Consider the following 26,526-nt stretch of genomic DNA (forward strand, 5'->3'; position numbering starts at 1 on the left):
CATGCTTGACAGGTATTAGGCACTCAATAACTAATGGTTGTATACATGAAAAACTGGAAGCTACTTGAAGATGAAATGCCATAGTGTTCTAAATGCAGTAGAATATAATGTCCAAGAGCTGAGATTTTTTTTAGATCACAACTGTCTGGATTTAAATCCCAATTCTACATCCTGCTATCCCTGTGATGTTGGGTGAGTTACTTAACCTCCCATTTTTCAGTTCCTTTATTTCTAAAATGGGGATAATGGCAATACCTACTTCCTACTGTTGCTAATACATGTATTACCAGGAACAGTGCCTGGCACATTGCAAACACCCATAAGTGTTGGTTATAATCATATTGACTATCGCCTGAGCCTTCGATAAATAGCAGTCCTTACCCACCTTTAATGTAAATCCTACTACGTCCAAACTCACTTGGAAAAGAAAGCAACTCTCAAGCTGCCCTTTCAGGTAAATGTGCCTAAAAGAACATGCAGATTAAACCCATAATTATTTTCTCATTGTCACTGTGCTCTCGTTCAGTCCATTACCACAAATGCAATTTTATTTCTCACAATGCAATAGTCCCTCATCTTTTCTTAAATGTTCTGGCCCTGCTGCGACTTTTGTATAGTGGGGGCTGGTTCTCAATGCAGCTCCTTAAATGAGGAGCATGAAGGTGTTTTCTCCCTCAGGCCTGAGGCAATGCAAGCCCCTACCAGCCACCAGCTCATTTTTTTAAACATCTTTATTGGAGTATAATTGCTTTACAATGGTGTGTTAGTTTCTGCTTTACAACCAAGTGAATCAGTTATACATATACATATGTTCCCATATCTCTTCCCTCTTGCGTCTCCCTCCCTCACACCCTCCCTATCCCACCCCTCTAGGGGGTCACAAAGCACCTAGCTGATCTCCCTGTGCTATGAGGCTGCTTCCCACTAGCTATCTATTTTACGTTTGGTAGTGTATATATGTCCATGTCACTCTCTCACTTTGTCACAGCTTACCCTTCCCCCTCCCCATATCCTCAAGTCCATTCTCTAGTAGGTCTGTGTCTTTATTCCCATCTTACCCCTAGGTTCTTCATGACCCTTTTTTTTTTTTCTTAGATTCCATATATATGTGTTAGCATACGGTATTTGTTTTTCTCTTTCTGACTTACTTCACTCTGTATGACAGACTCTAGGTCCATCCACCTCACTACAAATATCTCAGTTTCGTTTCTTTTTATGGCTGAGTAATATCCCATTGTATATATGTGCCACATCTTCTTTATCCATTCATCCGATGATGGACACTTAGGTTGTTTCCATGTCCTGGCTATTGTCACCAGCTCATTTTTGAAACTGGATCATCAGACTTCATTACGAAGTATCCCTACCCCTCCTGCTATGAGAAAGCTGCGACTCTACACCTCTCTCTCTCTCTCTCTCTCTCTATCTATCTATCTATCTATCTATCTATCTATCTCTATCTCAATCTCAATCTCAGTCTCTCTCTCTACTTTGGGGCCTTTTTACTAGAACTATTTGAATGAGGTAATCCATATAGTTTATACTTCATGAATCAGGACAGTGAAAAATATCCAGGCAGACCATCATCATGGCGTCTATATGCTGACCGTATATCTTCCAGACCAAGAAAAGGCCAATAAAACAATCCTAAATTGCTTTAGTGCTCTGATCTTTTCAAGTATTCTTATTAAGTACCTCCTATGTGTCAAATATTGGCATATAAAAATGAATGAAATGGAGTCTTGCCCTCAAGGAGCTCACCATTAATTGGAATACAAACCAGATAATGCTTACTGCTTGAACAGGGCATAAAGACAGTGACCTGGCACATAAGATCTCTGTTCATAAGAATCAGGTATCTCTTCTTTTTGGAAGTAATGGATAAATTCTCAGAAAGGAGGTAATATCTAAGCGAGGACTTAAAACATGAAATAGATTTAACTGGGCAAGAAGTAGTATGAGCAAAGGGACAGGGAGAGAGAATGAAAGGTCCACGTCAAGATGGGAATTTCCAATGGATATGAATATGTATACCTTTGAAGTAAGAAAACCAAGGTCAAAAGACCACCCTCAAGTTAGCATGCAGATGACAACTGCAGTATCTTCATTGTGCCTCGCTGCTTGCATTCTCTCCAACCCCCCAAATCAGGAGTCCGCAAACTTTTCCCCTAAAGGATCAGAGGATAAATATTTGCGATTTTATGAGCTACACAGTCTCTGTCACAACTACTCAATTTTATCAGTTTTGAGTAAAAGTCGCCGTAGACAATAAATGACCATGTTCCAAAAAAAAATTACATCAAAAAATTTGAGGGTATCACAACATATCTTTCTTCTTTTTATTTTTCTAAGTCATTAAAGACCTGTATGCAGAGAACTATAAGACACTGATGAAAGAAATCAAAGATGATAAAAACAGATGGAGAGATATACCATGTTCTTGGATTGGAAGAATCAACACTGTGAAAATGACTATAATACCCAAAGCAATCTACAGATTCAGTGAAATCCCTATCAAACTACCAATGGCAGTTGTCACAGAACTAGAACAAAAAATTTCACAATCTGTATGGAAACACAAAAGACCCCAAATAGCCAAAGAAATTTTGAGAAAGAAACACGGAGCTGGAGGAATCAGGCTCCCTGACTTCAGAATATACTACAAAGCTACAGTAATCAAGACAGTATGATACTGGCACAAAAACAGAAATATAGATCAATGGAACAGGATAGAAAGCCCAGAGATAAACCCACGCACATATGGTCACCTTATCTTTGATAAAGGAGGCAAGAATATACAATGGAGAAAAGACAGCCTCTTCAATAAGTGGTGCTGGGAAAACTGGACAGCTACATGTAAAAGAATGAAATTAGAACACTCTCTAACACCACACACAAAAATAAACTCAAAATGGATTAAAGACCAAAATGTAAGGCCAGACACTCTCGAACTCATAGAGGAAAACATAAGCAGAACACTCTATGACATAAATCACAGCAAGATCCTTTTTGACCCACCTCCTAGAGAAATGGAAATAAAAACAAAAATAAACAAATGGAACCTAATGAAACTTAGAAGCTTTTTCACAGCAAAGGAAACCATTAACAAGACGAAAAGACAACAATGAGAGAAAAGACAGAATGGGAGAAAATATGTGCAAATGAAGCAACTGACACAGGATTAATCTCCAAAATATACAAGCAGCTAATGCATCTCAATATCAAAAAAACAAACAACCCAATCCAAAAATGGGCAGAAGACCTAAATAGACATTTCTCCAAAGAAGATACACAGATTGCCAACAAACACATGAATAGATGCTCAACATCACTAATCATTAGAGAAATGCAAATCAAAACTACAATGAGGAATCACCTCGCACCGGTCAGAACAGCCATCATCAAAAAATCTACAAACAGTAAATGCTGGAGAGGATGTGGAGAAAAGGGAACCCTCTTGCACTGTTGGTGGGAATGTAAATTGATACAGCCACTATAGAGAACAGTATGGAGGTTCCTTAAATAACTAAAAATAGAACTACCATATGACCCAGCAATCCCACTACTGGGCATATACCCTGAGAAAACCATAATTCTAAAAGACACATGTACCCCAATGTTCATTGCAGCACTATTTACAATAGCCAGGACATGGAAGCAACCTAAGTGTCCATCGACAGATGAATGGATAAAGAAGATGTGGCACATATATACAATGGAATATTAGCCATAAAAAGAAATGAAATTGAGTTATTTGTAGTGAGGTGGATGGACCTAGAATCTGTCATACAGAGTGAAGTAAGTCAGAAACAGAGAAGCAAATTCCATATGCTAACACATATATATGGAATCTAAAAAAAAAATGGTCATGAAGAACTGAGGGGCAGGACAAGAACAAAGACACAGACGTAGAGAATGGACTTGAGCACACGGGGAGGGGGAAGGGTAAGCTGGGATGAAGTGAGAGAGTGGCACTGACATATATACACTATGAAATGTAAAACAGATACCTAGTGGGAAGCAGCCACATAGCACAGGGAGATCAGCTCAGTGCTTTGTGATCACCTAGAGGAGTGGGATAGGGAGGGTGGGAGAGAGATGCAAGAGGGAGGGGATATGGGGATATAAGTAAACGTATAGCTGATTCACTTTGTTATATAGCAGAAACTAACACAACAATGTAAAACAATTATACTCCAATAAAGTTTATATATATATATACATATATATATAAAACATTCGTAGCTTGTGGGTCATACAAAAACAGTGGTAGGACAGATTTGGCCCATGGGCTGTAGTTTGCCAGCCCTTGCCTTAAACTACCTCAAATCCCACCTGCAAAAGAAAGATAAGTTAATTTCTATGCCTCTAATGGGAAATGTCATTGTTACTTCTTCACAAATATTTTCAAGACCTACATTTAGGTTGATATGAGGTACTCAGGTACTTCTAAAGTTGGTGAGCTTTAAGGCAAATATAATTTTTTTCCTTCTCCTTTCTCTAAGACTTTAAGTTAAATGAATATCAAGGAGAGTCTTGTATAGGAAATTAAACCAAATTAGGTGACTGAAAGAGAGCTTGTCTTAGTCAGTTTGGGCTGCTATAAGAAGATACCATAGACTAGGTGGTTTATAAACAACAGACATTTATTTCTCACAGTTCTTTAGCTTAGGAAGCCTAAGGTCAAAATGTCATAAGATCCAGTATCTGGTGAGGGCCCACTTCCTGGTTCATAGATGGTGTCTTCTTGCCGTGTTCTTACATGGTAAAAAAGGACAAGGGAGTTCCATAGGTCACTTTTACAAGGGCACTAATCTCATTCATAAGGGCTCCATCCTCATGACCTAATTACCTCCTGAAAGCCTTACCTCCTAATACCATCAGGTTTTGGGTTAGATTTCAACATATGGCTTGTGGGAAGAACACAAACATTCAGATCATAGTAGACCTCATCCTACTCTTTGGGGATAGTCATTTATATATCTAAGGACATATTTGTTAACAGCTGAAAAAGTCATTCCCAAGTCATTTCTATCTCAAAATGATAAAATTCGTGAGTCATTTAATCTACTACAGTAGCACAAAATGCTAGGCAAAAATTCCTAAATCAGGATACCTCAAAGGTAGATCTGGACACTGTAACATCATCTCAAGCCAGTCTGTTTGAAAGTTATGAGGATGGAAAGGGAAGAACTCAAAGGTCAGGGAAGTGTCTTTTCACCCACTCATGAGCTGGTGAGTGGGTTCTAAGAGCACATGCTCCCCCCTAACTCTGGCCATGCCTTTCCTCACCAGCTTCTGTTCTTTTTTCTTTATTTTTTTTCTTCTTTGTAGACAAGAAGGAGGTAAAGGGGACAACCAGTTAAAAGCCAAATTTATTCTTCGGTAATTTTCTATGTATTTATGTATGCTTTGTCTTCTATTTGTAAGGCATAACCACTTAAGTCTGGGTGACACTGATGTGGACTCTAGTGCATTCTCTTACTGCTTTGAATAATCATACTCCAATCCTAAGTGGTGACAATCCAACTCATCCTAATGCACCCAGTTTCCCATATTGACTAGGGAAGCATGATCAAGAAAATGATATAAACACCCACTTTTAACTCTTTAAAACATATAGAATGGCCAACAAAAATCCCACGATTGCTTAGTTAATCAAATTCTACTGTGAATAGAGAAGATAGAAATACTTTAAAATTGTTTGTGAATCTGGGTGCATGCATGTGCAAGCACACATGGGTGTGTAAAGATTCAAGGGAACAACTTTTCCCTTTGGAAAAATCAGATTTTTTGGCCAGTTTGAGGCCAAGTACTTAACAGGACATTTTAAACTGGGGAGTCTAATCTGATATTTAAACACACTATGAGCCTTGATTCCAAATATCTTGGACACTGAGATGATGAAGAAAGAAAGTACCATTTCAGTCACCACTTGTTGACCCAAGATCTGGGGAGTTTAAAATGGGCAGGAGTGGCCTTTCCTCCCACCCAACCCTATCCTGTCTGCAAAACTCCTAACCTTGTATAAAGACCTGTCTTAAATGTCACTTCCCTTTAAAGCCTTGCCTCCTACTCTCAGGAAAAAAAAAAAAAAAATTAGTTGTCCCCCACTCACCTTTGCTCCCATAGCACTTTGCACAAAACTCTATTACAGCTATTATGTGTTTATCACACTAAATTGCTATTTATCTGTTTATGTGTCTATTTCCACCAGAATATGCACCGTCAAGGGTAAAGATCAGGTGTTATTTATCTTTGTATTCCCAGCACTCAGCCCTGTGCTGACTCAACAGCCACTTAAAACATGTTTTAGGATTTTTATTATTAAAGAAATGCATTCCCATTAAAAATTCAAAATAGCACGGACTAGTATAAAAGGAAATGTTAAAAGTTGCTCTTCCACCTTCCAGACCATCAATCCTATTTCCCGAAGGGATTTAAGGGATTCTTTAAAATGCATAAATACTGCATGCACCCCTTCCACCCTACACCCAGCTCACCAACATATATGGCTCTCAGAGCTGTCCCACATGCAAGACTGGCTGATGCTAGCAACAAGACTGGCTGGGTGTGAAACCCCCCAGGGCCAAAGGCCAGAGATGTGCTGTTGCTACAGTGGAAAGAATACGGTCAGACTAAGTAGAAATTTGCTAAACTCTGCACATTTTATGAATTGATAACAAGTTCTCTCTACTCACTGACACTTTTCCTTTCTTGTTTTCATCTCTAACTCTCTTTCTGTGACTTACTCTGTCTCCATGTGTTTGTTACAAGGCTGTCTTTGTCTCTCCATCTGCCCTTCCCAGTCCACAGTATCACTGGCTCATTGCCCCTCGCCTTCTCTTTATCCTCCTCTTTCTTAGTCCACTTCTCCTGTCTCTGAATTGCTCTCTGTCTCTCTCTGCCTCTGTCATGATCCTATACTCTCTCTCTTCCTCTCCCCTTATTCATTCTCTTTTTCCATCTCTTGGCTTCCATTGTCTCTCAGTCTCTTCCTCTTGGTTTCTTTATCTCTCTCCTCATTCTGGAGATCATCTTCCATTCAGCTCTCACAGTCAGTAAACATCCTCACTGTGGCCATATAACAAAATTTAGTATTTCACTTTTAAGAGCAGATACTTAAAGACATCAGTGCGTTAAGTTGCTCTGAATGTACAGAGATGCCTGGGATGCCCACATCTATGATGTATTCACTTAAATACACATATATGATGGAGAGATGGAGTCCAAGATCAAGAAAGAGACTGAGATTTAAATTAAAATGCATGCTTCTTTATCGGGGACTGGAAGCTACTAGAGTTTTCAGCAGGTGTAGTCAGGTGGGTGAAATTACCTCCAGATCTCTCTCTCTGTAATCAACAAAGAGGACAATAAACAAAAGGCCTGGAAGCCCCTGCTGCTGCACACCACAAAAAGAGAAGGAAGAGAGAAGCAGAGTGATCTTTCTGTTTCACAAAAACCCTGGGCACCGGCTCCTTCCCAATAATAGGGACTGAAAGCAAGTCAGGAAACTTGAACTTGGGCTCTTTGTCAAGTTCAGTTGTCCGGAATGCAATTCTAATGTGTCCAAGTTCACAAACTTGCTTACTCTCTCCCATTTTGTTTGTTTCTTCCCCCCCCCCCACTTTTCAAATAACTTTAAAAAATAAATCAAGCAATGCACACTTATGGAAAAACAACACCACCAAAACTATGGACAAACTGAGAGAATTTCAAAAGTAGAAGTAAACTTAAGAAGCCATTTAGACTCCCTCTTGTGAGAGCACTGGAATCACAACTAACTGCTGAACAATCGTCAACAGGAAGACACTGGAATTCACCAAAAAAGATACCCCACATCCAAAGACAAAGGAGAAGCCACAATGAGACATTGGGAGGGGCGCAATCACAATAAAATCAAATCCCATAACTGCTGGGTGGGTGACTCACAGACTGGAGAACACTTATACCACAGAAGTCCACCCACTGGAGTGAAGGTTCTGAGCCCCACGTCAGGCTTTCCAACCCGGGGGTCTGGCAATGGGAGGAGGAATTCCTAGAGAATCAGACTTTGAAGCTAGAGCGATTTGACTGCAAGACTTTGACAGGACTGGAGGAAACAGAGACTCTACACTTGGAGGGCACACACAAAGTAGTGTGCGCATCGGGACCCAGGGGAAGGAGCAGTGATGCCATAGGAGACTGAACCAGACCTACCTGCTAGTGTTGGAGGGTCTCCTGCAGAGGTGGGGGGTGGCTGTGGCTCACCGGGGGGACAAGGTCACTGGCAGCGAAAGTTCTGGGAAGTACTCCTTGGTGAGAGCCTTCCTACAGTACACCATTAGCCCCACCAAAGAGCCGGGTAGGCTCCAGTGTTGGGTCACCTCAGGCCAAACAACCAACAGGGAGGGAACCCAACCCCACCCATCAGCAGTCAAGCAGATTAAAGTTTTACTGAGCTCTGCCCAGCAGAGCAACATCCAGCTCTACCCACCACCAGTCCCTCCCATCAAGAAGCTTGCACAAGCCTCTTAGATAGCTTCATCCACTAGAGGGCAGACAGCAGAAGCAAGAAGGACTACAATTCTGCAGCCTGTGGAAAATCACATTCACAGAAAGACAGACAAAACGAAAAGGCAGAGGACATTCTATCAGATGAAGGAACAAGATTAAACCCCAGAAAAACAGCTACATGAAATAGAGATAGGCAACCTTCCGAAAAATAATTCAAAATAATGATAGTGAAGATGATCCAGCACCTAGGAAAAAGAATGGAGGCAAACATCAAAAAGATGCAAGAAATGTTTAACAAAGACCTAGAAGAAAAAACAGAGTTGAACAATACAATAACTGAAATGAAAAATACACTAGAAGGAATCAATAGTAGAACCACTGAGGCAGAAGAACAGATAAGTGACCTGGAAGACAGAATGGTGGAATTCACTGCCACAGAAGAGAATAAAGAAAAAAGAATGAAAAGAAATGAAGACAGCCTAAGAAACTTCTGGGACAACATTAAACTCAACAACATTCGCATTATAGGGGTCCCAAAAGGAGAAGAGAGAAAGGACCTGAGAAAATATTTGAAGAGATTATAGTCAAAAACTTCCCTAATATGGGAAAGGAAATAGCCACCCAAGTCCAGGAAGCAAAGGCAGGATAAACCCAAGCACAGGGAGGATAAACCCAAAGAGAAACACACCAAGGCACATAGTAATCAAACTGACAAAAATTAAAGACAAAGAAAAATTATTAAAAGCAACAAGGGAAAAACGACAAATAACGTACAAGGGAACTCCCATAAGGTTAACAGCCGATTTCTCAGCAGAAACTCTACAAGCCAGAGGAAGTGGCACGATATATTTAAAGTGATGAAAGGGAAGAACCTACAACCAAGGTTACTCTATCCGGCAAGGATCTCATTCAAATTTGACAGAGAAATCAAAAGCTTTACAGACAAGCAAAAGCTAAGAGAATTCAGCACCACCAAACCAGCTCTACAACAAATGCTACAGGAACTTCTGTAAGTGGGAAGCACAAGAGAAGAAAAGGACCTACAAAAACAAACCCATAACAATTAAGAAAGTGGTAATAGGAACAAACATATCAATAATTACCTTAAGTGTGAATGGATTAAATGCTCCAACCAAAAGACACAGGTTCACTGAATGAATATGAAAACAAGATCCATATATATGCTGTCTACAAGAGACACACTTCAGACCTAGGGACACATACAGACTGAAAGTGAGGGGATGGGAAAAGATATTCCATGCAAATGGAAATCAAAAGAAAGCTGGAGTAGCAATACTCATATCAGATAAAATAGACTTTAAGATAAAGAATGTTACAAGAGACAAGGAAGGACACTATATAATGATCAAGGGATTAATCCAAGAAGATATAACAATTCTAAATAGGTATGCATCCAACATAGGAGCACCTCAATACATAAGGCAACTGCTAATAGCTATAAGAGAAGAAATCGACAGTAAAACAATAATAGTGGGGGACTTTAACACCTCACTTACACCAATGGACAGATCATCCAGACAGAAAATTAATACAGAAACAGAAGCTTTAAATGACACAACAGACCAGATAGATTTAATTGATATTTATAGGACATTCCATCCAAAAACAGCAGATTACACTTTCTTCTCAAGTGCGCACAGAACATTCTCCAGGATAGATCACATCTTGGGTCACAAATCAAGCCTTGGTAAATTTAAGAAAATTGAAGTCATATCAAGCATCTTTTCCAACCACGACGCTATGAGATTAGAAATCAATTAAAGGGAAAAAAAAGCAAAAACACAAACACAGGGAGGCTAAACAATACGCTACTAAATAACCAAGAGATCACTGAAGAAATCAAAGGGGAAATCAAAAAATACTAGAGAAAAATGACAATGAAAACATGACAATCCAAAACCTATGGGGTGCAGCAAAAGCAGTTCTAAGAGGTAATTTTATAGCAATACAATCCTACCTCAAGAAACAAGAAAAATCTCAAATAAACAATCTAACCGTACACCTAAAGGAATTTAGAAAGAATAACAAACAAAACCCATAGTTAGTAGAAGGAAAGAAATCGTAAAGATCAGAGCAGAAATAAATGAAATAGAAACAAAGAAAACAATAGTAAAGGTCTATAAAACTAAAAGCTGGTTCTTTGAGAAGATAAACAAAATTGATAATACTGTAGCCAGACTCATCAAGAAAAAGAGGGAGAAGACTCAAATCAGTAAAATTAGAAATGAAAAAGGAGAAGTTACAACAGACACAACAGAAATATGAAGCATCATAAGAGAATACTACAAGCAACTCTATGCCAATAAAATGGACAGCCTGGAATAAATGGACAAATTCTTAGAAAGGTACAACCTTCCAAGACTGAACGAAGAAGAAATAGAAAATATGAACATGCCAATCACAGCTAATGAAATTGAAACTGTGATTAAAAATCTTCCTACAAACAAAAGTCCAGGACCAGATGGCTTCACAGGTGAATTCTATCAAACATTTAGAGAAGAGCTAACACCCATCTTCCTCAAACTCTTCCAAAAAACTGCAGTGGAAAGAACACTCCCAAACTCATTCTATGAGGCCACCATCACCCTGATACCAAAACCAGACAAAGATACTACAAAAAGAGAAAATTACATACCAATAACACTGATGAATATAGATGCAAAAATCCTCAACAAAATACTAGCAAACAGAATCCAACAACACAGTATAAGGATCATACACCATGATCAAGTGGGATTTATCTGAGGGATGCAAGGATTCTTCAATATATGCAAATCAATCAATGTGATACACCATATTAACAAATTGAAGAATAAAATCTATGTGATCATCTCAATAGATGCAGAAAAAGCTTTCAACAAAATTCAACACCGAAAGTGGACATAGAGGGAACCTACCTCAACATAATAAAGTCCATATACAACAAACCCACAGCAAACAACATTCTCAATGTTGAAAAACTGAAAGCATTTCCTCTAAGATCAGGAATAAGACAAGGATATCCACTCTCACCACTAGTATTCCACAGAGTTTTGGAAGTCCTAGCCAGGGCAATCAAAGAAGGAAAAGAAATAAAAGGAATCCAAATCAGAAAAGAAGAAGTAAAGCTGTCACTGCAGATGACATGATACTATACATAGAGAATCCTAAAGATGCTACCAGAAAACTACTAGAGCTACTCAATGAATCTGGTAAAGTTGCAGGATACAAAATTAATGCACAGAAATCTCTTGCATTCCTATACACTAACAATGAAAGATCAGAAAGAGAAATTAAGGAAACAATCCCATTCACCATTGCAACAAAAAGAATAAAATACCAGGAATAAACCTACCTAAGGAGGTAAAAGACCGGTACTCAGAAAACTATAAGACACTGATGAAAGAAATTAAAGATGACATAAACAGATGGAGAGGTATATACTGCGTTCTTGGATTGGAAGAATCAATATTGTGAAAATGACTATACTACCCAAAGCAATCTACAGATTCAATGCAATCCCCATCAAATTACCAGTTACATTTTTTACAGAACTAGAACAAAAAATCTTACAATTTGTATGGAGACACAAAAGACCCCTAACAGCCAAAGCAGTCTTGAGGGACTGCTAGAGTAATGGAAATAAAAACAGAAATAAACAAATGGGACCTAATGAAATTTAAAAGCTTTTGCAAAGCAAAGGAAACTACAAACAAGATGAAAAGACAACCCTCAGAATGGGAGAAGATATTTGCAAATGAATCAACAGGCAAAGGATTAATCTACAAAATATATAAACAGCTCATGCAGCTCAATATTAAAAAAACAAACAACCCAATCAAAAAATGGGCAGAAGACCTAAATAGACATTTCTCCAAAGAAGACATACGGGGCCAAGAAGCACATGAAAACCTGCTCAACATCACTAATTATTAGAGAAATGCAAATCAAAACTACAGTGAGGTATCACCTCACACCAGTCAGAATGGCCATCAGAAAATCTACAAACAACAAATGCTGGAGAGGGTGTGGAAGAAAGGGAACCCTCTTGCACTGTTGGTGGGAATGTAAATTGATACAGCCACTATGGAGAATAGTCTGGAGGTTCCTTAAAAAACTAAAAGTAGAATTACCATATGACCTAGCAATCCCACTACTGGGCATATACCCAGAGAAAACCATAATTCTAAAAGACACATGTACCCCAATGTTCATTTCAGCACTATTTACAATAGCCAGGACATGGAAGCAACCTAAATACCCATCTACAGATGAATGGATAAAGAAGATGTGGTAAATATATACAATGGAATATTACTCAGCCATAAAAAGGAACGAAATTGGGTCACTTGTAGATATGCGGATGGATCTAGACACTGTCATACAGAGCGAAGTAAGTCAGAAAGAGAAAAACAAATATCGTATATTAACGCATATGTGGAACCTAGAAAAATGGTAGAGATGAACCAGTTTGCAGGGCAGAAATTGAGATACAGATGTAGAGAACAAACGTATGGACACCAAGGGGGTAAAGTTTGGGGGGGGTGCGGGGGGGCGTTGAACTGGGAGATTGGGATTGACATATAGACACTAATATGTATAAAATGGATAACTAATAAGAACCTGCTGTATAAAAAAATAAAATTCAAAAATTCCAAAAATATATATACATATATTGAGCCACTTCTAAGTCTAGGGACTTGGGATATACAAAGCAACAACCCAGTTAAAAAAAAAAAAAGAAACCCTTACTTTGTGGCGCTTACATCTGTATTATTTTATATTTTATTATTTATGTATTATTTTATTTCCTCTTTCTGGTATTTAGTGGAAGCTTTCCCAAAATAAATATATATAGATATATTTATTTATAAGTGTAAATAATTTATAAATATAAATATAATTTATATATATACATAAACACATAAGCAATCTTTTAATGGCTGAATATTGTACAACACTCATATGGAAGGTCATGGGTCATTTATTTTATATGAAAGCCAGTTTTCCCCAAGGATACAGCAAATAAAACAGCAAAATATTCAGTAAGCTAGTTGTGATATTGTGATTTATAATAAGAAATATACATTTTGCCTTAGTGCCCATTTCTGGCACAGAGCCCCTCAAACCCCTGGGTTTTCCTGTGATGAGAGTTTAATGACGTGACTTCGGACCACAGTTAAGGATGTGGGCCGGTTGCCAAAAAACCAACCATGTGATCAGAGGGTTGAAACTTTCAGTCCAGCCCCCTTGACCTCTGGGGGGGGGACAGGTGCTGGAGTTTGAATCAACGGCCAATGGCCAATGATTTATTCACCTGTGCTGATGTAATGAAACCTCCATAAAAACCCAAAAAGACAGGGTTCCGAGAGCTTCCAGGTTGGTGAACAGGTGGAGATTCAGGAAGAATGGTGCACTCAGAGAGCAAAGGGAGGCTCCACGCTCTTTCTCCATACCTTGCCCTAGGCATGTCTTCCATCTGCTGTCCCTGAGTTACATCCTTAAAAATAAACTGATAATCTAGTAGGTGAAACGTTTCTCTGAGTTCCGTGAGCCAGCAACTCTAGCCAATTAATCAAACCCAAGAAGGGAGTCGTTGAACCTTCCAATCTATAGCCTGTCGCTCAGAAGCACAGGTGATAACCTGGACTTGGGGCTGGCCTTGGAAGTGGGAGGTGGGGGGGACAGTCTTGTGGGACTGAGTCCTTAACCTGTGAAATCTGATGTGACCTCTGTGTAGACAGTGTCAGAATTGAGTTAAATTGTTGGACACCCAGCTGGTGTCAGAGAATTGATTGTCGCTGTGGAACCTATCAGCCCCCAACCCACACACTGGAAATTGGGTCCAGAACCCTATTACAACCATCATGTGCAAATAGCCAGAGATGCTGAAAGGCATGCCAAAAAAAAGAGCAGAAGAGAGTCCTGGCCTCCTTAAAAGAAAATGGAACTGGAATGAAAAAACATAAATACAGAAACAGAAGCAATGAGCAACATATTACAAACATCTTTTAGTACATCATACTCGAGCATTACTAGTACTAGTACTAACACAGTAATGATGATAATAATAATAGCTAACGTTTATTGATTGCTTACTCTATGGCAGATGTCACTTTCAGCGTTTTTATATCTATTGTCTCTTTCAACCATCAAGAAACCATATAGAAAGTATACCACTATTATTTCCATTAAACAGATGAGGAAACTAAGGCACAGAATTACAAAGCTTATTGCCCAAGTTAGCATACCTAGGAGTGGGAATTCAAACCAATCACTAAACATTATGTTATATTTAAAATAATGTACTCTTTTAGCCACTTGTTTTGCCCATGGTCATATGGACCTCCAGGAAAGATAACTGCATAGAATATATTCAGTGTAGAAATAGCACCATCTTGCAGAAAGGTACCATCTTTCTCTGCCTGGGGCACCAGTGCTGTGCCATGTAATCATCTCTCCTTCTCTTAGAGAACCTTCTACCGGGTCCTCACCATTGGGGTCATAATTTTCATTGAGAAGCTGATAAAAGCTTTGGGCGTCAGCTCTCCTTGGGGAAAAGTAAAGCCTATTGACATAAGATTGTGCAGACAATGGAAGGGGTTCAGGGACCCCAAAACTCACACATAGATTTTAGGAAAATTATTTTCAACCTTTAGTGTTCCTAAGGGAGTTTGAAAAACAAAGATTCCCACTCCCCATCAGCAGATTCAAAAGCAGGTTCCATGATGACAAACTCTGGGAAACGCTGCCCTAAGTGTCCAAGGGGAGAACCCACGCCTGCTCAGGTAAGAATTCCTCCACCAACTCAGAAAAATGCAAGGCAGGGTGAAGACTGCTGCAGACAGGTTTCTAAGCAGGGTCACAACCATGCCTAAAAGAGCTTTTTCTCCCCTTTAATGATTCTACTCAAGAGTGCACTTTGGGAAGTATTGAGATAGGGAAAGACATTTTACTTTTAACCTCCCTCCATAGGCCCTGGATCCACGGCCCACAGTTTTGTGTCTCAATAGCCCCTGCAACTCTGATTAGAGGAAGACCACTAGAGGCATCAGTCCTTTGGCTTCGGGGCACAACCTGATAAGTTGGTTGCCTGATAACATGATTCTTATTAGCACCTCCTTTAAAGAGTGAACAAGTTGTCCACACTGTCACTCTAGGGTCATTAGCCAGCAGGGAGAAACCAATCGGCACATCCTACACGTCCTCCCAGGATAACAAGATGACACACACTAATAACCCCAGATGATCCACTCTTGGGGAGAGCATGGGGGAGGTGAGGGCTTTGATCAAGCTCCATCACATAGCAGCTTATTACCTCGTAAAGTGTATCAGGTCAGGGACCTGAGATGGGGGTGTTGTGAAAGGGAGCGCCCTGAGATGGGGTGCTCTTGCCAAGAGTTCTCCCACCACCCCTCCGCACTGACTTGTCAAGTTCTCTCTAAAGAAATTCAGAGATAAACCCCGACGAAGGGAGAGCATGATCAAATAGAAAAAGCTCTGGAGCCAGAAAGGGGAAAAATCAAATTCTATGTCTGCCCCCACCTTCGAGCTCGGTGACCTCAGGCAAGATCTTTGTTTTTTGTTTTTTTTACATCTTTATTGGAGTATAATTGCTTTACAATGGTGTGTTAGTTTCTGCTTTATAACAAAATGAATCAGTTATACATATGTTCCCATATCTCTTCCTTCTTGAGTCTCCCTCCCTCCCTCCCTCCCTATCCCACCCCTCTAGGTGGCCACAAAGCACTGAGCTGAGCTGATCTCCCTGTGCGATGAGGCTGCTTCCCACTAGCTATCTATTTTACGTTTGGTAGTGTATATATGTCCATGCCACTCTCTCACTTTGTCACAGCTTACCCTTCCCCCTCCCCATAACCTCAAGTCCATTCTCTAGTAGGTCTGTGTCTTTATTCCTATCTCACCCCTAGGTTCTTCATGACTTTTTTTTTTCTTCAATTCCATATATATGTGTTAGCATACGGTATTTGTCTTTCTCCTTCTGACTTACTTCACTCTGTATGACAGACTCTAGGTCCATCCACCTCATTACAAATAGCTCAATTTCATTTCTTTTTATGGCTGAGTAATATTCCATTGTATATATGTGCCACATCTTCTTTATCCATTCATCTGTTGATGGACACTTAGGTTGCTTCCATGTCCTGGCTATTGTAAATAGAGCTGCAATGAACATTTTGGTACATGACTCTTTTTGAATTATGGTTTTCTCAGGGTATATGCCCAGTAGTGGGATTGCTGGGTCATATGGTAGTTCTATTTGTAGTTTTTTAAGGAACCTCCATGCTGTTCTCCATGGTGGCTGTACAAATTCACATTCCCACCAACAGTGCAAGAGTGTTCCCTTTTCTCCACACCCTCTCCAGCATTTATTGTTTCTAGATTTTTTGATGATGGCCATTCTGACCGGTGTGAGATGATATCTCATTGCAGTTTTGATTTGCATTTCTCTAATGATTAATGATGTTGAGCATTCTTTCATGTGTTTGTTGGCAGTCTGTATATCTTCTTTGGAGAAATGTCTATTTAGGTCTTCTGCCCATTTTTGGATTGGGTTGTTTGTTTTTTTGATATTGAGCTGCATGAGCTGCTTATAAATTTTGGAGATTAATCCTTTGTCAGTTGCTTCATTTGCAAGTATTTTCTCCCATTCTGAGGGTTGTCCTTTGGTCTTGTTTACGGTTTCCTTTGCAAGATCTTTAAGCCTTGACTTCCTCGGCTTTCGAATGAGGATAATGACATCTAGTTTGTAAGGGTGGTGTGAGGATGAAGTGAATAACGTGGTGATGCCCTAGAATGTACTTCCAGGGAATCTGGTGACTAAATTGATGGCCATTTATATTATTATCATTAAGAGCGATTTCTCTTATAATCAATGTAGCTCATCTGGCTGCAGAGAGCTATCCCTAGTGTGCAGCAAACTCTCCTTTGCTCCCTTCCCCCACCTACCCCACCCCGCACCCAAAAGTTAAAGGAAGTAGAGAAGGCAACAGCTGGGAACTCTATTATAATCCTTGAGCAAATAAAATCCATTAGCGTCAACAAGGCACTCCTTCAGTTTGACTAATGCTGCTCCCCAAAGTTGAAGCTCTAGTTTCCTTTGACCAAGACCATACTTAATATTATTTTCAACTAGATTTCATAGGCATAAGACAATTGAAGAGGGGAGGACGTGACTCTCCCCCTCTTCTCCCCAACCCCCTGCTGCAATAAGCCCAGTGATAAGCAATCTCATCTCCAAAGACCATTAGCAGTGGAACATACATGATAGATGGGTTATTTACTGCCGGAGACCCCTCACCTGTAAAAAGTCCCATCTCCTCTCCTCAGGGTCCCTTTTTAAAGATTTAAATAATGCCAAGTACATGACTTTTGTCCTTGCACTGAAGCCCAGGATAAATAACTTGAATAGCTGAGCCTGGAACTCAGGAGCTCCAGGGCCAACCTCCATACTTCATCCCTCAAAGGCAACCATTTCGGACACACAGGTGCATAGGCTTGAGGCAAACTGTGAGGCTAGGATGCAGCTGCGTCCCATCTCCTGGCTGTGGAAAGCCAGCGGTGTTCCAAACCGAGAATCGGTCGTACAGTGTGACAAAACGTGTTTGACCCTGTCCTTCCACTAACGGACTTGCTTAATACCAACGCCCTGCTTTCCCTCTTTGAGAAACGCGGATGATATCTGTCTTTCCTATCTCCTAGGACTGTGGTGAAAATAAAACTGAAGTCATGGAAGTAATGTTCCCATCTCTGAAAACTGAAGCATTTTGCAAAAGAAAAGGGCTATAACCGATCTAAAGTGGTATCAGGACATTCAGGAGTGCTATAGAAATAGACACAATATCTTTTATACACGTGTAAAATTTCATGTAGGATTTCCTGCAGAGCATTCACGTCCTTTTTATCCCCCTACCTACATTTTAGAATAGGCTCTCTTCTTCCTTATAAACTGTGCACAGTAAGAGTCCAGCTTTGTTTCTTGCCAACCATTTGATTGTTCCATCCATCCCAAGGGAGAAGGAGGCACACTCCTCAGGAGTAACCACTGCCCTTTCCTGGAGCCTGGCTCCACATCGCACTGACCACGCCTCTTCTCTGCCATCCTGTTGGCCACTGTAGGGACACTGTTTGGCTAGTTTCCCCTCTAGGACACACAGATGTATTCTCCACCCTTTCCAGCCAGAGATAAAGGACAGTAACTGAGACATACATAAAGACAGGACAAACATATTACATACGTTTAGTTAACAGAAGTTGTCAGGGAGCCAAATTAATCTACCCTCCGGGCAGCCCAGCTACTGATATTTCTAATCAAGAACTTAAACAAAAGAAAGTCCGTCTGTGAAAACTGCGTGTGAAAAATGTCAAAAGGTAAAAATGAAACAACGATGACTCCAGCTGCAATTTAACGGGCAAATAAGGGCAGTCATGCCTTCAAGTGACCATAGAGGTTTTTATTTTCTTTGGGGCCTGGAATACAGCCAAGCTCACTAGGAGATGGGTGTGTATATGTTTTTGCTTAAATCATATTTTAAAAACTATTTCTAAGGTTAAGACCTTAGTTAAACACAGTTTACATTTAATGTAGGTTAACTTCCTTGATATAGATAGGAACCTTTACATCTCTACGCTCGACCTTTACTCACACCATCCACTCAGCTCAAAATATCCTTGTAATAATCTCCATCTTTTAATTAAAAATTTCTCTACATTTCAAGGTTCAGTTGAAACACCTGCTTTGCAATGAAGTTTGGAGACCACCCCAGCCAGAAGATGCCTGCCCATCCCTCCTCTGAACTCCTATAGCATGTGACACCCTCAGAGGACACTTACCTTCTGCTACCTCTTCAGAGCATTGTTTGGGCAGCAAACTGAAAGCTCTCTGAGGGCTGGTATCATTTCTCTTCATCTTTGCGCATCACTCCACATATGTCCCTACTATCAATGCCTGACAAATATTAGGACTCAATACCCATTCATAGAATTAAAAGTAAATATGATAATTTGTGTAAGCTTCTTAGCATAATGCTGCCATATGACAATCTCACCTTACATGTGAGCAATTATTATTCTCTTAAATAAATTAGACAATTGCACCAGCTTCTCTACCCTAGTTTATGAGTTTCTGGGGTCCTTCTTTAAAAGGATGTGGACAGGGGCTTCCCTGGTGGCACAGTGGTTGAGAGTCGGCCTGCTGATGCAGGGGACGCGGGTTCGTGCACCGGTCCGGGAAGATCCCACATGCCGCGGAGCAGCTAGGCCCGTGAGCCATGGCCGCTGAGTCTGAGCGTCCGAAACCTGTGCTCCGCAATGGGAGAGGCCACAACAGTGAGAGGCCCACGTACCGCAAAAAAAAAAAAGAAAAAAAAAGGATGTGGACATAGTCAACACTGATGAGTCTAGAAAATCCCATTAAAATATCTTAAGAGATCTTTACTTTCCAATTTCACATTAAGCACTTTTTTTGTTCAAAGATACCAAGTGCCTTAACCTGAAGATATGATGCAATAAACCTAATAAACTATATTTTGCTGCAAATCTACATTGAAATGAATGCCTGCTTGGGTCTCAAATGCCTTAATTTCCTATTAATAGATGTGCATATAAACCATGGAAAGAGGAAGAATCTTGTGAAATGAAAGGCTTGCTCACTTACAGGTCAAGGGTATAAGCCATTGTGTCATTTCTGCATCCTGAACACTCCCAGTGGACTTTATTTAGATGTAGTAGGTGCACAATACCTACAGGTTGACAAAAATTTTTAATGAATTTCAACCTGTAAGGGATTTCAGTGATGCTCTGGCCTATTTGTGTCATTTTACAGAGGATAAAATTGAGGCCACAAAATTTTTACAGGCTGTCACTACATATCTAATTTTTGTGTACAGCCAGGACTATAACCCAGGAGTCTTAAAAACCCAGTAGAGAAGTACTTCTTCTACAAAAATAAGAAGTAGCATTTATTGAGCACTTACTATGTACCAGCCAGTTTGTATATGTGATGTCAAATCTTCTGGGGAAAAAAACAAAACAAAACAAAACAGAAAAAGACGTGCCCTCCCCATATTTTAGTTGAGCAAACAGAAAATCAAAGAATTTAAGTGTCTTGCTCAAAGCAAAGTGCTGGGAAGCAGGAGAGCTAACATTCAAACTCAAATCTGCTTCCAAACCCACTGCCTTCCATGTCATACCATATTAACACCCATTAATAGCATAAAACACTGATCAGAGAAGGTATTATGTGGCTTGCTAGAGAAATCTAAAATCCTTCGTCAGTTTACTTTGGAAAAAAAGGTAAAAAAACTTATGTCAAAATGTATAGCCAAATCAAGTGTTCATAGGCAACTCTTTATAAAATCATATTTGTAATTAACTTAGAAGAGGAATCTATTCCTGAAGAACACCAGATCTGAAAGCTGAATGATGGCACATTACCTCGTGCTCAATGAATCATCAGGTACAGATTCCATGTCTCAGTAAAGATGAAGATGTGGGTGGATAAGAGAACAGCCAAATCACTACTTTAAGGTAAAGGGTGCAATGTGACAGGCACATGCTATACAGTCCTTGCTTTTCTACAAAGAGATAGAGCTTCCGGCTAAGACTATGTCTTCCTTCACCACCATCTGAAATCCACCCAAAACAGGATTATTTAAAATACAGATCCCCAAAGATCTGAGTTTTTCTGTCCTACCTTAAAGTCTCTAAGACAAGCCCTTCTGTGGGGTTTTGAAGTCAGATCACCCTGGGTGCCAGCCTCTGCTTTGCCACTGAACTGTTATATCTTCTTGGCAAGTCATTTAGCCTTCTGGAGCCTCAGTTTCCTCATTAATGTAATGGGGATAATAATAACTACTCATAACATTTTTGTGAAAATTAAGTGAAACGATGAATGTAAGACATTACTCAAAAACCTGACTCACTCGGACTCAGTTTACTCACTAAGGGTGGATGGTAAATGTCAAGTCCCAGAATAACAAAAGGCAAAGAATTACATGAAAACCAACCAGATCGTCATTCACTACAATAAATGCAGTATTAAAGATGTCATAACAGCAAAATATGTCAAGTAAAAGCCTCTGTTAACAATTTGTAACACTATTTCTAGTGAGAAAGGGACAAGACAGTGAACTGAAATATTCAAATTGACTCCAGCATAAAAATATGAAAAAGAGATATTAACACTTGACACCTGTCTATTACCTAACAGGGATATTGTAAGGATTAATGAGTGTAGCACTTTGAAATTCCTTGGAAATAAGGAATAAACGCATCCCCATCATACATAGGTATAGACAAATATATATTTTAACAAACTAAGAGTTACTCTATAAATTTAGATCAGGGCACAGCATGCCTTGGATGAGTAGGGTAGGAACAATATGTTCTTGCTTACGATACCAAGCTCATGACAAATGATTCATACCCAGCACTTTTCATGCCAAAAGATCCCCCCAGGTGTTCCACCAACTCCATCAACACTTTCCATCAAGCTAGACTGCAGTACAGAGGAATCACATCACACCCACGGACAAGGCAAAACAGTCATATCCTTACACAACTGCATAAGTCCAACAGCGGAGGGGGCAGGAAGGAGAAGGGAAGGAGGTGAGAGAAGGATCCAGAGTTCTTCACAAGTTTGATAGGCAGCCTATAATTACCATACATTTACACCTTTAATGCAGGTGTTATTGTCATCAGAAGCCCTACTTAGCAAAGGGTTTTAGCTAAAGGTGAGATAGGTCCAGAGGACGTGTACTGCCAGAGGTCCTGAATGGGCTGGGGGTGGATTTATGGGGGACAGCAGCTAAATGAGAAGAAAATGAGAGCTCCCACCCACTGCTATCCTCAGTGTTAGGTTAGTGGATTTCTTGCTCTGGGGGGAATATGAAGTGCCACGAGATGAGAGTTACAAAGAGGTATACAGTACTTTACAGTCACAACACTCTCTTAACTATATCCTGGCCTGTAATTCTCAGTAATGAATCTGACAGGCATCCTCCCCTCCTGTTTTAGAGATGAGGAAATTCACACTCAGGCAATCAGCTTGCCAAGATCAAACCACAAATACGCAGAACCAGAACTCAGGTCTCCACTCTGCTTTTCACATCACAAAGTTGTCTAGAAAAGTTTCTTTCTGCCTCCCTTACCTTCAAAATATATTTTAAACTTTATCTCTCCTACGAATCTGGGACTACTTTGTGGAGGATACTGATACAAGACTATTTCTCTTCCTCTACTACTTATACATATACACTGAAGAAAAACAACAACAATTTGTATGTAGGTGGGCATGGATGGAGGGTATGTCCTTATAGAATGAGAGACTTAATACGATAGAAATCTCATTCGTATACACGATTTGAGTGCTCCAACTTTTAACACCTTGATTATTTCCTACATTATCTCAGACTTTCTTACGTGTCACCCCTTCAAGCCCTGACCCTAAGAAGCCTGACTGGGTTTATAAGCACCATTTAAAAAAAAAAAAAAAAAGGCTGGCAGTGCTTGGCACCATTTCTTAAATGGAGTTTAAAACTTGCCAAAGATGTACTCTCCCTTTCTTGCTCTTTCCAAGATCTTTCAATAGGTGACTAGAGGTCTAATGGGTGAGTGATATTTTACGGCTTGAATTACATTAAAAGCCAGAAATATTTTGAGTCCAAAGTCCTTTACTTCTCGATACAAGATTTAATATGTTTGATGTGTTTAAAATTGCCCCTTAAAGCTAGAAGCTTTGAGTTAATCATCTAAAGCAGTGCGAAAGTTATCTGATCAGTTTAAGAAGATTCAGGTTCAAATAGGGGGATTAATTTCAGTGGTTATGATATGAGAGATAGGACAGTTCAGGTAAGGAATGAGGGCAAGGGTCTCCAGAACTTGAATGAAAAGAATTTCAGCTTCAATTATTTGATCAAACCAGTTCGGAGAACCATATAAAACCATAGCCTTGGTCATGAAGGCTGAATTGTAGGGAAAACCGTGCTGAGGCTCTCAGGACAGAGACACGATACAAAATACTATTTATCACAATTTGCCTTAATACAATTTATATCTATGTACCCGAAGAATCCATAACGGCAGCCTCTTATTTTAAGATGTTCACAACTTTCATTAAAAAAGCTAGCAGTGAGCACAATTCACTGAAGTGGCACTTCCCTGGGAAGGCTTCTGGCAATAACATCACAACCGAAAACATTCTGAAATGTACCAGGACGCACAGACTGCGCATAGTACAAATACTACAATCTCAGTAACCTGACAGAAGCTGAAACTTTGATTTTTTTTTTCAGTTTACCCATCCTTGGTTTTTATTTTCTTGTCTGCTTCAATGCAGCCTGGTGAAGTTTCCATACCTCTAAATCACCTGCAGTTATCACCACCAAAGCTCTTTCTTTACTATTTCAGCTCCTTGAAGTTTCCAGGTGCAGTTTAAACTGGAATAGCTCCCTCAGATTCCAGACATGCAGGCTTTTCCAAACATCTAAAACCTTCCCTGATCTTGGGCACAGCTCATGGACTTGCACCCACGCTCCCCAGTGACAGCCTCCTGGAAATCCAGCAATCCCTCTCCCCACTTAATAAAGGGAGAGCTACGTCTTTATCTGTGCTCTTCACTAGAGGAGGTCAGGCAATGGGGGAGAACAGGGAGTTGTTGTCACAGGGACATATCTGATCTTCCTGGGACAGATCAAGCCAGAGAACAACCACTCATTCACAGGCTGGAAAGCCCCAGCTCTCAAAACACACTGGCTGGTGCTGTTAGAAGATGCTGGAGAGTTCCCGTCCTGAAACTTGCATCCACTTGGTCCCCAGAAACAGAATACATTAAGGACTCCTTACCATCCACTGAATTTCTCTTCCGTGCTGGGAAGAGGGGGTTAGGAGCTTCGCACAAAAATAAAATTAAAAGGCTACGAATAAAGACTTTTTGATCTTACGTGCTCTCATCCATAAGTCTAGCAAGTTAAAGAGAAAGTCACTTGAGGGAACACCAGACTGCCTGGAATTTTAACCCTTTCACCTCTGCATTCAGAATACTTTAACCCGCTCTGCTTGCCTGGTCTTCGGCTCCATCCTACACAAAGGAGACCAAAGAAACGGGAAAGAGGGATCTGTCTGCCCTGTATAAAGCTTTGTTAGAGGTTTGGAGAGGACTCCGGTGTTGGTGGGAAAGGGGTGGTCTCCTAGTTGGTGACATTAAATCCTTGGGGAGGCGGGCAGGGAAGACTTTAGTTTGCACAATGTTTCAAGTCCAGAAACCCCATTTCCCCAAATTCTCAATCAGATCACACAGCCGACTTTAACCCTTTCCATTTTCCACCCCTTTGCCCTCAGTCCCATTATACTCACGCTGCTGTTGTGGCCAGACCAGTGGACCATGGCTTGGTTGTGTGCTGAGTCTCCTGTCAGCGGGAACGTAGTGCTGGTCAGTTTCAGCTCCTCCAGCCGGAAGCGAGTGGCTTTGTCCGGGTCCCGCTCCAGAGTCCCAGGCTCCTGCTGCCCTCTGTCCCTTAGCACTCCCCGGGGGCGTCTTCTCGTGCCCTCTCCCCGTTCTGCCTTCTCTTGATCCTCTCCACTCCGTCTCCTCCGGTCAGAGCGTGGAGCAATCGCCACCGACGCCCCAGTGCCCGGGGCCCGCTCCAGGGACAGCGCTCGGTCTCCGGCGGCCACTGCAAACAGGGGGCGTCCGAGCAGGGGCGTGGCAGGAGCCCTGCCTCGCGGCCGCAGGTGAGTAAGCCCTCCTCGGGTCGGAGCCCAGCGTGGGGCCGAGCTGGGGTGCAGCGGGGGACCGCAGGAGCCGCCGCCGCAGGCGCCCGGGGCGCAGAGGACTAAGAGCCCCGCGCCGGCGAGGAGCGCGCTCAGCCCGGCTGGGGAGCCGCCGCCGGCGCCAACTTTTCCCATTGCGGGAGCGGAGAGGAGCTGAGAGGGGGTCCCGGACCGGAGGTGGCGGCGCGGGGCTCTCCGCTGGCCGGTTACGAGGAGCAGGAGCTCAGGACCCCAACTCCATCCAAGTTGGGCCGCGGTGGGGGCGGGCAGAGGCGGTTCGGGGCAGGTGGCGGCCGCTTGCCCGGGCTGGGCTGGTGCCGAGCGCGGGCTCGGACGGAGCGAGCCGCCGCCACGCGGGGGTGGAGCCGAAGTGAAGTCACGGGCGGAGCGGGCGCTGGCGCGCGGGCAGGCAACACGGAAGAGAGGGCGGGCGCTGCCGGGGCTTCGAGCGCCGCGTCCCGCTCCCGAGCTGCGCTGCGCGCGGTTGGCTGCGGGGACTGGAGGCGCCGCCGACCCTCCCCTTGGGCTCGCCTGTGCCGCCGCCGCCCGCTCCTCGCCGCCGCGCTGTGCGCCCCCGCGGCCGCCGGCCTCCGCGCAGAGCCCGAGTGCCCCTCCCGTGGGGGCGGCCAGCCCGGACCTGGCGGAGTGGTCACTGTGCTGGGGACTTCCTATTCCTGTTTGTTTCTATCAGTCTCTGTAGCTGTTTCTTTTTTCTTTTCTTTCTCCCTGGTCATTTTCAGTTTAGAAAATAGGGATGAATGGGCTTCTGCTCTTTCCATTCTTAGTCTCAGTGAGTTGGCACCTTGACCTTACCTTGGGAAGAGTCTGTGTGTCCCAGCATCAGCAGAGAATGATGTAATTAAAAGATCGCAGGTGTGTGTGTGTGTGTGTGTGTGTGTGTGTGTGTGTGTGTGTGTGTGTTCTGGGGGATTTTCCCATCAATTATGACGCTTAGATTTCTTCCTTGACCTCCTAAATAAAGCACTCACTGTATTTGAACCCAATCTTACTGCATTTTGTGGGCGTGTCTTGGCTTCCCTAAGGGACTGCACACTCATTGAGGACGGGAAGGCTACGTTGTGAGCAACTTGGAAGAAGTAACCAGTTCATTCTGTTTGCCATTTTATCCTTAGTACTTGGACACAGTGCCCTACATGGTAGGACATCTGTCAGTCATTAATTCATAAATTATTGTAAGCCTATTATTATATTTCTGTGTGCAAATACATACAGGAAAGG

At 41.5% G+C, this 26,526-nt stretch overlaps 1 protein-coding gene across 1 annotated transcript in view; it reads right to left on the minus strand.

Moving 5' to 3' along the window:
- The window catches only part of SORCS1 (sortilin related VPS10 domain containing receptor 1), a 554,727-nt gene extending 529,293 nt beyond the window's left edge, over positions 1-25,434 (minus strand). The window contains exon 1 of the mRNA XM_022568815.2: positions 24,871-25,434. Within this exon, the coding sequence (XP_022424523.2) occupies positions 24,871-25,422 (552 nt within the window). The 5' untranslated portion in view covers positions 25,423-25,434. The remainder of the gene's footprint in view (positions 1-24,870) is intronic.
- Between the last annotated feature and the right edge of the window lie 1,092 nt (positions 25,435-26,526).

The sequence above is a fragment of the Delphinapterus leucas genome, chromosome 16 (genome assembly GCF_059928025.1).
Source record: "Delphinapterus leucas isolate spDelLeu-1000000601 "Yukka" chromosome 16, BTC_Dleu_Yukka2, whole genome shotgun sequence".
Taxonomy (NCBI): domain Eukaryota; kingdom Metazoa; phylum Chordata; class Mammalia; order Artiodactyla; family Monodontidae; genus Delphinapterus; species Delphinapterus leucas.